Source organism: Thamnophis sirtalis, unplaced genomic scaffold (genome assembly GCF_051295495.1).
Source record: "Thamnophis sirtalis isolate CommonGarterSnake01/CBP01778 unplaced genomic scaffold, rThaSir2_p1.2 scaffold_1, whole genome shotgun sequence".
NCBI classification, from domain to species: Eukaryota; Metazoa; Chordata; class Lepidosauria; order Squamata; family Natricidae; genus Thamnophis; species Thamnophis sirtalis.
Genome location: NW_028261381.1, coordinates 4,486,552 through 4,501,364, shown reverse-complemented (window position 1 = coordinate 4,501,364; position 14,813 = coordinate 4,486,552). Strand labels below are relative to the sequence as shown.

The 14,813-nt window shown below is 42.9% G+C and overlaps 1 protein-coding gene across 1 annotated transcript in view; it reads left to right on the top strand.

The window, feature by feature from the left end:
• The window catches only part of NRP2 (neuropilin 2), a 226,014-nt gene that overhangs the window by 145,928 nt on the left and 65,273 nt on the right, over positions 1–14,813 (top strand). The window contains 2 exon segments of the mRNA XM_087706899.1: positions 1,850–1,994; positions 6,569–6,918. Of these exon segments, the coding sequence (XP_087563025.1) occupies positions 1,850–1,994; positions 6,569–6,918 (495 nt within the window).

The window sequence follows — 14,813 nt, the reverse complement described above, 5'->3', positions numbered from 1 at the left end:
GAAATGTCATGGGATCTCCAAACAACGCCTTGCCTGAAATCCCAGGATTCTTGAATCTCTCAATTGTTTTAACTTTTACTTTACAATCGGTGTCCGTTAGGTTGCTGTCTCCTTAAGCCACATCAAAGGGATATATGTGAAGGCACATACAAAATTTAGTGATTCCTGTATCCCCCCCCCCCCAAAAAAGCACAAGAGAACATTATGTGAAAAGTTGATCGTTTGTGAAATGCAGAGAGCATATTACAAACACCACCAGCACCAGCAATAAAAGCTTTTCTGTTGTCTGGTGAGATCTATTAGAACTCACCTGTTAGAGGGATAGAAGAAAGAGGGGTAGAGGGGGGTGGGAGAGAAGATTGGAGGGAGGGTGAGAAGGGAGGGAGTGTATCGGGAGAGAGGAGTGGTGGAGGGGGAGGGGAAGTAGGGTAGAGGGGAATGATGGAGGGAAGATGGAAAGTTGGAGGGGGGGGCGAAAGAAAGGGTGTACGGAGGGTCAAAGAGGTACATTAGGTTTCTATTTTGGGGGGTATTATTGACAAGAGGAATGGCTGTGTTTATTGTTTAATGTTACATGGCCCCGGTTGTGCACAGTATATATGTGACTGTACGAAAATGAAAATGGAAAATAAAAACACATTTACATTAAAAAAAATAAAGAACTCACGTGTTTAGAGGTTCCAGATGTAAAAAGGTGCCATGTTTGTGCCCCCTCCGTGATGCTCTCTCGCCTCACTTCTGGAACAGCCTGCCTCTAGAAATTTTCAACTGTCCCTTCCTGAACGTGGTTTTATAGACAGCTATTTAGGAATGTTGCCCTCCAAATGATGACACGTCTTGCTTTTATGCTTATGCCATCAATTTTCTGTGTTTTAATAGTATGCTGTTAATTGTAAATTGCTAAACTCTTTTGGAAAAGGAACAGCATATAAATTGAAGTAATAAAAGAAAATATGGCGACGATTTCTTGTATAATTTTTTTTTTTGGTCTTTGTATTAAACAAAGGATAAATCAAAAATTGCTGCTACTTTCCCGAGCTATTAAAAAGTAGAAGAAAAAGGGGGAAGAAATGGTCCATATGGTAATTAAGGATTATGACCATCTGGTAAGACAGGAGTTTGTTCAAATAATTCTGCAACATACGTTGCATCAAGTCTTATTCTTATTAAAACATTTTTCCTTGTCTGCACATGGACATAGAAGAGAAATGACTGGCATCTTTTCTTGGGTGGATTATAATTCCATGGGAGAAACCAAAGCATTGTACACCAACAACACTGGTCTTCATTTATTAATTTGCCGATTTGAATCTGCATTGCCAAAATTTACTGGAGACAATAATCATTGCTGCTTACGCCCGCTTTGTAAATATTGAAACTCAAATATAAATGGGTAAAATCTGTAGTTCAAGTTATTTTTGTTTGCATGCTCTATTTTAGGCAAATGCAGCCTAGATTTTAGGAGGGTTTTGAGCATCTTGCACTTCTGGGAATTAAGCCAAGGTGCTTCAGATTTGTCTGTTCAAAACCAGAAGTAGTTCTTATTTAATTGATTTGTCTGGAATTATATTTTTAAGTTGCTGTTGCTGTTACAGTAGGACTGAATGGAGTTCCATCCATCCAGCTTAGCACTGCCAATCGCACAGGAGGAAAAAATGCTTTTTTCTAAACGTGGTGCCGAGTTGAAAATTATTCTTAGCCATGGCAAAGAATTCAAATGGAAAAGTAATTATTCCACTACTTTGCATTATTACATAATCAATTGCTTATATTGCCTATCTGTTCCTTTCTATTTTGCTCAGTTTTACTCAGTAAAGCAAATGTAATGTTGAGAATGTCTCTTTCTCAGGTATTTCAGGCCAACACGGATGCTTCTGAAGTGGTTCTGAACAAAATCCATGCTCCAGTGCTGACTCGGTTTGTGCGGATCCGTCCCCAGGTCTGGCACAGTGGAATCGCCCTTCGACTGGAGCTGTACGGCTGCCGAATTACAGGTGCCCATCCCTTTCTTTTTTAAAAAAAATATACTTTTTTATTTTCCACTTTCATAACATATAATCACATGTATACTATTACATAGCCAATATCCTATTGTATTAACGCCCAGAAAGATAAAAACCCATTATTAGCTCTTCTGCTCTCCATATACCTCTTTCTTCTACCTCTCCCCTACCTCCTTTTTCCCTCCATCATCCTTTTCTACTCAACTTCCCTTTCCTTTCTCCTTCTCCCCTCTCTACATTCCACTTCTCCTTATCCTCATCCTCCTCATCTTCCCCCCTTACCCTCTCTCCTACCTCCTTTCTTCCCTCCATCATCCTTTTCTACTCTACTTCCCCTTCCTTTCTCCTTCTCCTCTCTCTTCATTCCACTCCTCCTTATCCTCCTCCTCTTCCCCTCTTCCCCTCTCTCCTATCCCTCTCTTCCTATCTTTCTTCTCTCCTCTGTTTCCCACTCTTTCTCTCATTGGTGTATTTCAGCTTCTGAGCAAACTCCAATCTATGTTGATGGTATTTATGCTTCCATATCCATAGAAAGTTTTTATTTTCCATTTTCATAACATATAATCACATGTATACTATTACATAGCCAATATCCTATTGTATTAACGCCCAGAAAGATAAAAACCCATTATTAGCTCTTCTGCTCTCCATATACCTCTTTCTTCTACCTCTCCCCTACCTCCTTTTTCCCTCCATCATCCTTTTCTACTCAACTTCCCTTTCCTTTCTCCTTCTCCCCTCTCTACATTCCACTTCTCCTTATCCTCATCCTCCTCATCTTCCCCCCTTACCCTCTCTCCTACCTCCTTTCTTCCCTCCATCATCCTTTTCTACTCTACTTCCCCTTCCTTTCTCCTTCTCCTCTCTCTTCATTCCACTCCTCCTTATCCTCCTCCTCTTCCCCTCTTCCCCTCTCTCCTATCCCTCTCTTCCTATCTTTCTTCTCTCCTCTGTTTCCCACTCTTTCTCTCATTGGTGTATTTCAGCTTCTGAGCAAACTCCAATCTATGTTGATGGTATTTATGCTTCCATATCCATAGAAAGTTTTTATTTTCCATTTTCATAACATATAATCACATGTATACTATTACATAGCCAATATCCTATTGTATTAAGTTCCTCTTGCCATCAACGCCCAGAAAGATAAAAACCCATTATTAGCTCTTCTGCTCTCCATGCACCTCTTTCTTCTACCTCTCTCCTACCTCCTTTCTTCCCTCCATCATCCTTTCCTACTCTACTTCCCCTTCCTTTCTCCTTCGCCTCTCTCTTCATTCCACTCCTCCTTATCCTCCTCATCTTCCCCCCTTACCCTCTCTCCTATCCCTCTCTTCCTATCTTTCTTCTCTCCTCTATTTCCCACCCTTCCTCTCATTGGTGTATTTCAGCTTCTGAGCAAACTCCATTCTATGTTGATGGTATTTACGCTTCCATATCAATATACTTGACACATCTTAGTTTTAAAGAAAAAATAAGGGAAGACAGTTTACATGTGCAATCATATTACTTTAAAATCTAACACCCCTCGTCAAGCCTAATATACATCCCTCCCCCCCTTCCCCCCCCCAGCCTTCCCTCCCCCAACTTCCCAGAACCCATACACGGTATAAATCTTTAACAAAAACAGTCTAAAATATATTGGAAAAAAGAATAGAAAATTGATAGCATCTTTACATTGAACTTAGCTCCTCCTTGCTAGGTGCCCATCCTTTTCTGTCGCTAAAAAAGACTCACCGTTTTCTGCCTTTGCTCAACCCTACAAACTAACCTAGTTGCGGTTGGTGTCACAACTATGGCAGCTTCCTGTGCAGAGAAATGTTTTGAGATGGGCGCTTCAGATTATTTCATTAGTTTTGGGAAGGGGATAAATATGACTTAGCCCCAAACCCCCACAAACCAAACCATCCTAGTCCACCGACTACATTCCCTTTAGAGCCGAGGTGGCGCAGTGGTTAGGGTGCAGTACTGCAGGCCACTTCAGCTGACTGCTATCTGCAGTTCAGCGGTTCTAATCTCACCGGCTCAAGGTTGACTCAGCCTTCCATCCTTCCGAGGTGGGTGAAATGAGGACCCAGACTGTGGGGGCGATATGCTGACTCTGTAAACCGCTTAGAGAGGGCTGAATAATCAGTGGAACAACTTGCCTCCAGAAGTTGTGAATGCTCCAACCCTGGAAGTTTTTAAGAAGATGTTGGATGTCCATTTGTCTGAAATAATGTAGGGTTTCCTGCCTAGGCAAGGGCTTGGACTAGAAGACCTCCAAGGTCCCTTCCAACTCTGCTGCTGTATTCTATAACTTTGAAATGCCTCTAAGTGACTGGTTGTAAGTCAAGGACTATCTGTACTAAGACCTTGCCTCTGGAGGGAAATTCTCCATGAAACTTAACTAGTATTGCAAGAAAGACTTATTAAAGGGATCACAATAGGAACCCAGTTTACAAGTCTTTTTTTCCCCCTCAAAGATTTCCTGCATTTTTAGTGTTTTTAAAAGCTGTGCATTCTTTTAGAAACTCCAAAAATGTTTGTGTCTCCTTAAATTATCCTGAAATGCATTTTTTTTTCCTTCAACCTGCATACTTTAAAAAAAATGCAAATGCAGCTGCTGAGAAAGGAGATGATATTTCATATGGTAATCAGGGAGAGAGGGGTATTAAAGCTTTCTTTATCTGCTGTGGTCCTATTGCAAATTGCTACATCAAAGCTTTATATTATATATGGGAAAATTCCCATTCCAGTGGCTGCAGCTTGCTTTTTTTTAAAAAAAAATGTGAAGATTTATTAGGGCGGTGGGCAAGTTTGTGTTTGAGTCATTCCAGCAATAAAGTTCAAGGCTATGTATATTGGGCTTGTGGTCTTCTTAAACACCCACATGACAAAGGTTCTGTTAGCCTCATGGTTCCACCACAAAACCGCGGACGACAAAATCGCGGTCGACGAAAGCGCCTATGTGACGTCATCACAGTGCGACGAAAAAGATCGAAAAATGTAAAAATAAAGCGAAAACCTTACCCTAACCCCCCAAACCTAACCCTAAACCTAACCCTAAACCTAACCCTTAACCTAACCCTAAACCTAACCCAAACCCTAACCCTAACCCTAAACCTAACCCTAAACCTAACCCTTAACCTACCCCTAAACCTAACCCTAAACCTAACCCTTAACCTAACCCTAAACCTAACCCTAAACCTAACCCTTAACCTAACGAAAAACCTAACGCTAACCCTTAACCTAACGCTAAACGTAACGCTAACGCTCTAAACCTAACCCTAACCCTTAACCTAACCCTAACCCTAACCCTTAACCTAACGCTTACCTTTATGTGAATCGGCTTGCTGTAATTTAATTTTTATTTCCATTTTTCGATCTTTTTCGTCGCGCTGTGATGACGTCACATACGCGATTTCGTCGACCGCGCTTTTGTGGAACGCGGTTTTGACGGGTCACGAGCCTCATCAGGCACTAAGTTTTACCTCCTTACCAAGTAGCCCACAATCAGCCTCATTGGTTCAAAAGCTACCATTTTAGGGAACACAAAATTTGTATTCACGTTCTGCAATGATGTTTTGTATCCCTTGGGCCTTTGTACCAGGAGAACAGTATCAAGCCTTTATTCCATCACTGGGGTTTTCCAGGCAGACATGCAATCATACAGTGTAATTGCTGCTAATCGGTATTTGAGCACCTAAAGGTCTGTGTTTCCTAATCTTTTTCTTGGAGGACTGACACTAAGTGAAGTGTGGAAAATGCCCAGAGTTCATACTGGATTTTGCACAACACGATTGTCCGGTACAAATGTTGGAGAAGAAGGAGAAGTAATTGGCCTATGCAAATAATAGCAATAGCAATAGCAGTTAGACTTATATACCGCTTCATAGGGCTTTCAGCCCTCTCTAAGCGGTTTACAGAGTCAGCATATCGCCCCCAACAACAATCCGGGTCCTCATTTTACCCACCTCGGAAGGATGGAAGGCTGAGTCAACCTTGAGCCGGTGAGATTAGAACCGCCGAACTGCTGATAGCAGTCAGCTGAAGTGGCCTGCAGTACTGCACTCTAACCACTGCGCCACCTCGGCTCTTTCACATGAGGCTGCAGCCATGAGATGATCAGAGATTTAATGACCCTTCAGCCTATCATTTTTACCTGATTTAGAAATGTAGAGCCATTGCATCTTGATTTTTATTTTAATTGTTTTACATAGCGAAGGTATTCCAAATGGCTTCTTGGCTCAACTGGCATTTTGAAATCTGGGAATTCTGGGTCAGGACATAAGTAATGTTGTAGTCTCATGGGGATGCAGGAATCCACCCCTGCTGGAGTCCTTAATACTTTCTGAGCTTGCTTGTTTTCTTGCAAATGTTTCATTAGGTAACATCATTATTGGTACCTATGAAAGCCATTATAAAGCAAAGCAAAGCAGCCTCAAATATTTTGCAATCAACTTCAGCACCTAGAAGTTGATTGCTGTGAGCATTATTCTTCCTATGTCATGGCAGAATTTTTAATCTCCCACCTGATTTCGCATAGTAGCCATTTCTATGCTTCACTGCTGCTCCTTTTCATACAGATTCACCCTGTTCCAGTATGTTGGGGATGCTTTCGGGACTTATCCCCGACTCCCAGATCTCAGCTTCTTCTACCAGAGAATATCACTGGGTTCCTAGCGTGGCACGCCTAGTCAGCAGCCGCTCAGGATGGTTCCCACGCATCCCTCAAGCCCAGCCTAGTGAGGAGTGGCTGCAAGTAGATCTGGGCCTCCCGAAGAATGTGAAAGGAGTGATTATCCAAGGAGCCCGAGGTGGGGACAGCATCAACGTGGCGGAGGCCCGAGCTTTTGTGAAGAAGTTTAAAGTGGCCTACAGCATGGATGGGAAAGAGTGGCATTCAATACAAGATCCGCGGACCATGCAGCCGAAGGTAAGACCTCTTCGTTGGCATGTAATAGGGGGCTACTGGGCACTGGTACTTTTTTCCCCTTTTATTTCTTCTTCCTTTCTGGTGAAGTTTATTATAGCAATAGCACTTAGACTTATATAGTGTTCTGTAGTGCTTTACAGCCAGTGGTGGGTTTCAAAATTTTTTGGAACCTCTTCTGTAGGTGTGGCCTGCTTTCCGGGTCCACTGGTGGAACCTCTTCTAACCGGTTCGGTAGATTTGACGAACCGGTTCTATTGAACCGGTGCAAACCGGTAGGAACCCACCTCTGTTTACAGCCCTCTCTAAGCAGTTTACAGAGTCAGCATATTGCCCCCCCCCCAACAATCTGGGTCCTTATTTTACCAACCTCAGAAGGATGAAAGGCTGAAACAATCTTGAGCATGGTGAGATTTGCACTGCCGAACTGCAGTCATTATGGCTGTTTACACCAGTGGGAGCCTTTGCTTCAGGAGACATGATCACTTCGCAGGGTCCTTGTTCAAATCACAATCCTACTTGCAAAGCCATGTGTTTCACACTTGTCTCAGTATAAAAACAATCTTATTCTATTTTGGTGATTAGGGGTTAAGCAATAGTTCTCAACGAGCTGCTTAAAATTGAAATGATTGAAGTAGCATAAGACCATTTAAGATGAATGTGTGTTTCAAAAGGATGTGGGGAAGAGGAGGGCTCTTATCTATGAATGTACTTCCTCCTCCTCCTCCTTTCCTCCCTTCCTTTCTTCCTATTTAGCAGTAGGATCATCTTCCTGTAGTGGAAAAGCTGGAACACTGAGAAGCTGGAAAGGGTCACCTATTTTTCACTTCTTTCTCTCTTCCCTCGTATAGCAAATTTACACTTGGGCCTTTTCATTTCGGATTGCATGTGAAGATCACACGTGGCTGAATATGTCTTTGAATGCCCAACAGCAGCCATTGACCACTTACTGTGCATAGAAAAACAGATGTTAGAAATAAGTACCAGTGAGCCAAGCAACAGATGTTGGGGAATGCTCTGTTGGGAGATTAGAAGTCATGACGTCTATGCCGAGGTGGCACAGTGGGTAGAGGGCAGTACTGCAGGCCACTTCAGCTGACTGCTATCTGCAGTTCAGTGGTTCAAATCTCACCGGCTCAAGGTTGACTCAGCCTTCCATCCTTCCGAGGTGGGTAAAATGAGGACTTAGACTGTGGGGGGCGATATGCTGACTCTGTAAACCGCTTAGAGAGGGCTGAAAGCCCTATGAAGCGGTATATAAGTCTAACTGCTATTGCTATTGCTATTGCTATTGCTATTGCTATTGCTATTGCTATTGCTATTGCTATTGCTATTGCTATTGCTATTGCTATTGCTATTGCTATTGCTATTGCTATTGCTATTGCTATTGCTATTGCTATTGCTATGCAAGACAGTCTCCTCTGCTTCCCTGGGCTCTTCTTCGTGCACTTTTCAAAAAAGTGCATGAGGCTACCTCATCACCAGTCTTGAAATAGGGTGTTACTGCTGTTCCAGGGTTTGTTTTTGGGGGAGGGTTGCTGGGTTAAAAAAAAGGTCTTTTGACTCAGTATCTCAGGGTGGGGATGGGAGGTGTCTCCCCTTTTTTTCCTGACCCACAAGTGTTTCTCTGCTTGACTGGGAGAATGGAAAATGTAGCGCTGAGATCATATCCATACTCAGCCTTCCCTGAGGTAAAGGTGAAGATTCCCCTTGCACATATGTGCTGGTCGTTCCCGACTCTAGGGGGCGGTGCTCATCTCTGTTTCAAAGCCGAAGAGCCAGCGCTGTCCGAAGATGTCTCCGTGGTCATGTGACCGGCATGACTAAATGTCAAAGGTGCCCAGAATGCCATTACCTTCCCACCAAAGGCGGTTCCTATTTTTTTACTTGCATTTTTACATGCTTTCGATCTGCTAGATTGGCAGAAGCTGGGAAAAGTAATGGGAGCTCACGCCGTTATGTGGTGCTGGGGATTCGAGCCGCCAAACTGCCGACCTTTCTGATCGACAAGCTCAGCGTCTTAGCCACTGAGCCACCATGTCCTACGCCTTACCAATAATTCTATTGTGCTATTGCAGAGTGTCTTGGTGTCTTGGATAGACAGAACAAGACAGACAACAAAGTTAGAAATGATGGCAGTTGTGCATTGTTTTTTTTTAAATGAATCAATACAGAGAAGATGAGATAAGCACTGCCCCCTATGGTAGGACATGACTGGACAGAGAAACCTTACAGTTGTTTTTTTTAGCAAGATGATAGCAATAGCAATAGCAGTTAGACTTATATACCGCTTCATAGGGCTTTCAGCCCTCTCTAAGCGGTTTACAGAGTCAGCATATCGCCCCCAACAACAATCCGGGTCCTCATTTTACCCACCTCGGAAGGATGGAAGGCTGAGTCAACCTTGAACCGGTGAGATTTGAACAGCCGAACTGCAGAACTGCAGTCAGCTGAAGTAGCCTGCAGTGCTGCATTTAACCACTGTTCCACCTCTTGATGGTTGACTCTTGATTATTTCCCCCCCATCAATGTCACCATTTCTGCAAAAAACGTTTGGCACAGCCCTGGTTCACTGTATCCTGCCTTGTCTCCATTTTATCGCCTCGGTGAGAAGTAGGCTATTGTTCTTCATAGGATTCAGAGGAAGGTGAGGGCGTAGAGTACAGGCCATTTGTGATAAAATAGCCTGCTTTAGAGCCCCTATTTGGGGTCGTTCTTATTGAAGCTTCTGCTTCATTTCCCCAAGTTTTCCAATGGCATTCTTACTTGTTAAGGATTGAAGAGATGAACTTTAGCACCACTATTAAAACCTTCGTTCGGGAAGCCCAAGGTTCTAAATCATGGACAAACACAAAGTCTTAAGCTTCTGCTAGCCAATTACTTGAATTAGTACATATGGTATCAGAGAGAGGTGTCCTTTAGAACTTGATGGGGAAAAAATGAGTGGGGCGGGTAAGGGAAAGAAGGCCGTTAACAGCCAAGTCAGAAGTCAGTAGTGTTTACACAAGAAGCCAGTAGAGTTGTACCAGATTTGAGTCAGTATATCTGGTGTCAACATCTAGCTAAGAGGAGGCATGTCCTGTGCCAAAGCGTGCGGTGTGGTTTGTCAGATGGACTACATCTTGGCAGGAGCATCCCGCTCTCAGGCATGGAACTTTTCAGTTGGCCACAATCTCTGGCTAGCAAAGGAAAGGGTGAGATGGAGACAGAGGGAAGGGAGAGTAATTTTGAAACCGAAGCACCATATCCCATCCCTCAATTACTTTACAGATCCAATGTATTTGAAAATAACTGCCTTAGCTTGTAACCAAAGGTGAAAAGGCCTTATCATCTTTCTCCCTTGCTGTTTTTTTTATTACTATAGTCAACCACCCAAAAGTATGCTTAAGCTGTCGTGTTTATACAGCGTGCCGCTGGAGTTAACACAGGGGTGATTGAGATTTGTTGGGTCCTTCCCTTCCCCAGAAGATCCCCATTTTCAGAATTTTCAATTGCAAAGACTAATTTAAGTCTTCTTGAAGAGATCAGAATGATCTCTTAGCTCTTACCTTTACTACCTTGGAGATCTAAGTGTTCCATATATGAAGAACCATAAAAGAGTTAGCAATAGCATAGCAATAGCAGTTAGACTTATATACCGCTTCATAGGGCTTTCAGCCCTCTCTAAGCGGTTTACAGAGTCAGCATATCGCCCCCCACAGTCTGGGTCCTCATTTTACCCACCTCGGAAGGATGGAAGGCTGAGTCAACCTTGAGCCGGTGAGATTTGAACCGCTGAACTGCAGATAACAGTCAGCTGAAGTGGCCTGCAGTACTGCACTCTAACCACTGCGCCACTTCGGCTCCCTTGAGTTGAGGATTAGGAAAGCGGGATTATGTGCCAATCTCTCTCTTAACTACACTTTAACTAGATACTGTACTTGGATCATCTGCAAAGAGTTTAGGATTTTAGTAAACTGTTGTTACCCCCCTCGTCCCACACCAAGACACTCCGAGCCAAAGATAAGTTACGGCATTTAATTAACAGACAGACAGGTCCTTGGCAGCAAACCGGCACAGACAAGCTTGGGCAGCAATCCAGCACAGATAAGCCGTGGCAGCAATCCAGCCTGCCAAGCTCACAATAATGTTCTCCAACATTAGTTCCTGTGTTGACCTCTGCAAGAGGGGCATGTGCACAAACAGTCCTTTTATAGTCTGAAGAGGAGCCTAATTACCACCAGCTGAGTGCAATTACCTCCTGTAACTGCACAACTGTTCCTGACGCCTATTAGCTCTTCGGTGCCGGGCATCCAGGAAAAACTCACTACTGGCATCAGGCTCACTCTCCCTTGTCTCCTCCCCACTGGTCCAAGGCTCAGGCGCCTCCTGGTGGACAACCAGCCTCTCTGCACCCTGCTTAGAGTTGGAACCCTGTCCAGGGTCTTCCACATCCTCCAGAGCTGACTCATAGGGCCCCTCGCTGTCGGACTCTGGTGGCAGCTCCAACGGCTCCTGCTGGGCCACAACAGTAAACCATATAAATATGATGTAAATATATATAGCTGAAGCTACATTAGAAGGATTCTTGCACATAAGAGTTTGAAATAGGCTAGAGAATAGGCTACATCCCACTCCTAACATACTCTTTTGTTTGCATTTATTATTTGGCTTACACCATACTGCTGCTTATAACAAAACTTGGTTAACAAAACTTATAACAAAACTGGTTAATAAAACTTAAGAAGCAACCGCAACATATAGAAAATTAGAATTAAGTTTGATAGAAGAGATACAACTTGGTAGATTTTCTGAATGCTAAGAGAATTGAGTACAGAACACAGGAGACTGTATTTCAAACTCTTTCCCGTGGGGCAGTCAAATGGGCCTCTGACATGGGAGCATCTTCCATAAGATTTATCCTGCACATCCTAACAAATGCATAACAAAAGAGGTCATTGTGAACCAGTCAGGCCCAAAGTTTCGAAAACATCTCACAAGCAGTTGGCAACCAGTGCAGATCTTTCAGTAGAGAGGTCATATGATCCCTGTATTTTGTATTATTAGTTAGCAGCCTACTGTAAGTGTCAAGTTTTGTTCCCCTTGAAGCTTCCAGGCATTTTTCCACAGGTAATGTCATGTAGCACACCCTCCACTACTGTGGAATGACATCACCAAGATTTGTCCAGATCTTGCCCATCGACTTGGTTGTTTAATTTAGAACACGTCTTTCCTCCAGAAGCTCAAGGTGATACAGCATGGGTTGCACAGGTAAACCCACCAGTGGCTGGCCAGGTTAGGTGGTCTTAATAGAATGGACCTTATAAATTCATTTTAGTTTGGCTTTTCATTCTAGTGCCCTGGAGTTCCAAAGGTGACTTTTAGCTGGAGTGAACCTTCTCCCCAACTTCCTCATAAGTATTACAAATAGGGCTGAACAGTGTGGCAAGACCCTGTAAAGTGGGGGCACAGGAAGTGAGAGATAGAACAGAGGTAAAAGCTGCTGACAGCTTAAGATGAAATAGGAACTTCTCTTTTTTATATTTCTCCTATGTACTTTGCTGTAACAGTCCAAGTGAACTTCCCCTTTTGAAATGCCATGCTTGTCTCGTGTATGGAAATGCCTTGAGAATGTACCGTGTGGAACACGGCATAAAAGTAGGATCCTGGGCAGAGCTCAGTTCAGTTCAGATGTTGGTGTGTGAACACGCTGAACTCGATGCATCCAATAAACCTGTTTCTCTCACTTTCATGGTCTCAAGTCCTGCTTTTTCGTAAGTACAGGGCGGGGCATAACCTTTTCCTAGGGGGTCACAGCAACACTTGTAATAACAACACAAATAATTCATACACCATTCGAAAGCCCATCAAAAACTGAGTTTATTGACACGATTTAATAGTCAGTATGACCACCATTAGCCCTTCGAACAGCATTCAAACGAGGTGGATAAGAACACAACAAATCTTCAAACAGTTCCGTTCGATTTTCCAGATTTTTCAACACAGTTTCCAAATTCATTCTCAAAGTTTCAACCGAAACAAATTTAACATTTAATAGCTCATTCAATTCAGTTTTTTATGGGTTTTAAAATGAGGTGTCGCGGAAGTTGTAAACTGCTGTCGATCTTGCTGTGACCCCCCTAGGAAAAGGTTATGCCCCGCCCTCTGGAAAATCTGGAAAATCGAACGGAACTGTTTGAAGATTTGTTGTGTTCTTATCCACCTCGTTTGAATGCTGTTCGAAGGGCTAATGGTGGTCATACTGACTATTAAATCGTGTCAATAAACTCAGTTTTTGATGGGCTTTCGAATGGTGTATGAATTATTTGTGTTGTTATTACAAGTGTTGCTGTGACCCCCTAGGAAAAGGTTATGCCCCGCCCTGTAGATTACAAACCACAATCTGCTGCAACAAAGGCAGTATTGTAGAACTCCACCCTCCAATTTACTCCTACAGCAGCCCTGTGAAGAAGATTGGCTCAGAGTCACCCAGGGAGCTTCCCAGGCTGAGAATGCACATGAACATCCGTCTCCCCGTGTCTAGTTCAAATCTTAACCATGGTTACACTGTAGCTCATATCGGCTGAAGTTGGACATGTCAAACTAGACCTTCTCCTAGGCCGGGGGTCAGCAACCCATGGCTCTGGAGCCACACGTGGCACTTTTATCCCTCAGCTGCAGCTCCCTGTCGCTCAAAATATGAGCGACAGAGCATAATACAGGGTATAAACATTTAACAATCATACACTAACATAAGCTAACTAACTATATCATCCTACCTCCCTCTTGTACTTTAACTCTCCTTTTATTAAACTAAATTTAGATAAATTATAACATTCCTTGTTCATTCATAAGCTAATTGAAATTTCTTAGTCTGATATTTATTTTGAATGTAATCAATCCATCTTCTCCATTCCAGCTTGTATTTCTCATCTGAATGGTCCTTCAGATAGGCTGAGATTTTGGCCATCTCTGCTAAGTTTACTACTTTTAGCGTCCATTCTTGAATAGTAGGCAATTCTTCCTTCTTCCAGTACTGCGCCACCAACAATCTTGCTGCCGTTATTAAGTTCAGAGTCAAATTAGTTTCTATCACTGTACAGTCTGTAATTATACCTAGCAAGAACAACTGAGGATTAAACTTTATCGTCTTTTTAAGAATATTTTGAATAATCCACCATATTTTTATCCAAAATGCTTTAACTTTTTTACAAGTCCACCATACATGATAATACGTAGCATCAACACATTCACATCTCTGGGGTGTTAGGGGGAGGGGGGAGGGGGATATATAGTATGTGTTAGATTTTAAAGTAACGCGACTGCACTTGTATACTGTTGCTCTTTAATTTCACTGTAAAAATAGGACAAGCTGAATATATTAATAGATAGTAGAAATACACCAAAGGGAGGAGTAGAGGGATAGAAGAAAGAGGGGTAGAGAGGGTGGGAGAGAGGATGGGAGGGAGGGTGAGAAGGAAGGGAGAGTGAGAAGGAAGGGAGGGAGTGTACTGGGAGAGAGGAGTGGTAGAGCAGGAGGGGAAGTAGGGTAGAGGGGAATGTTGGAGGGAAGAAGGAAAGTTGGAGGGGGCGAAAGAAAGGGTGTATGGAGGGTGGAAGAGGTACATTGGGTTTCTATTTTGGGGGGTATTGTTGACAAGAGGAATGGCTGTGTTTATTGTTTAATGTTATATGGCCCCAGTTATGCACAGTATATATGTGACTGTACGAAATGAAAATGGAAAATAAAAACACATTTACAACAAAAAACACAGTCACATCTCCAACATTTGGACTGTAAATTCGGATACTTACAAGCTAGCTTTTTGGGACATTTCTTAAAATCCAAGATAAAGGAAATTTCTACTCCAGATTAATGTTATGGAATCATAATCAAAGTAACCTAGGCTCACCCTTAG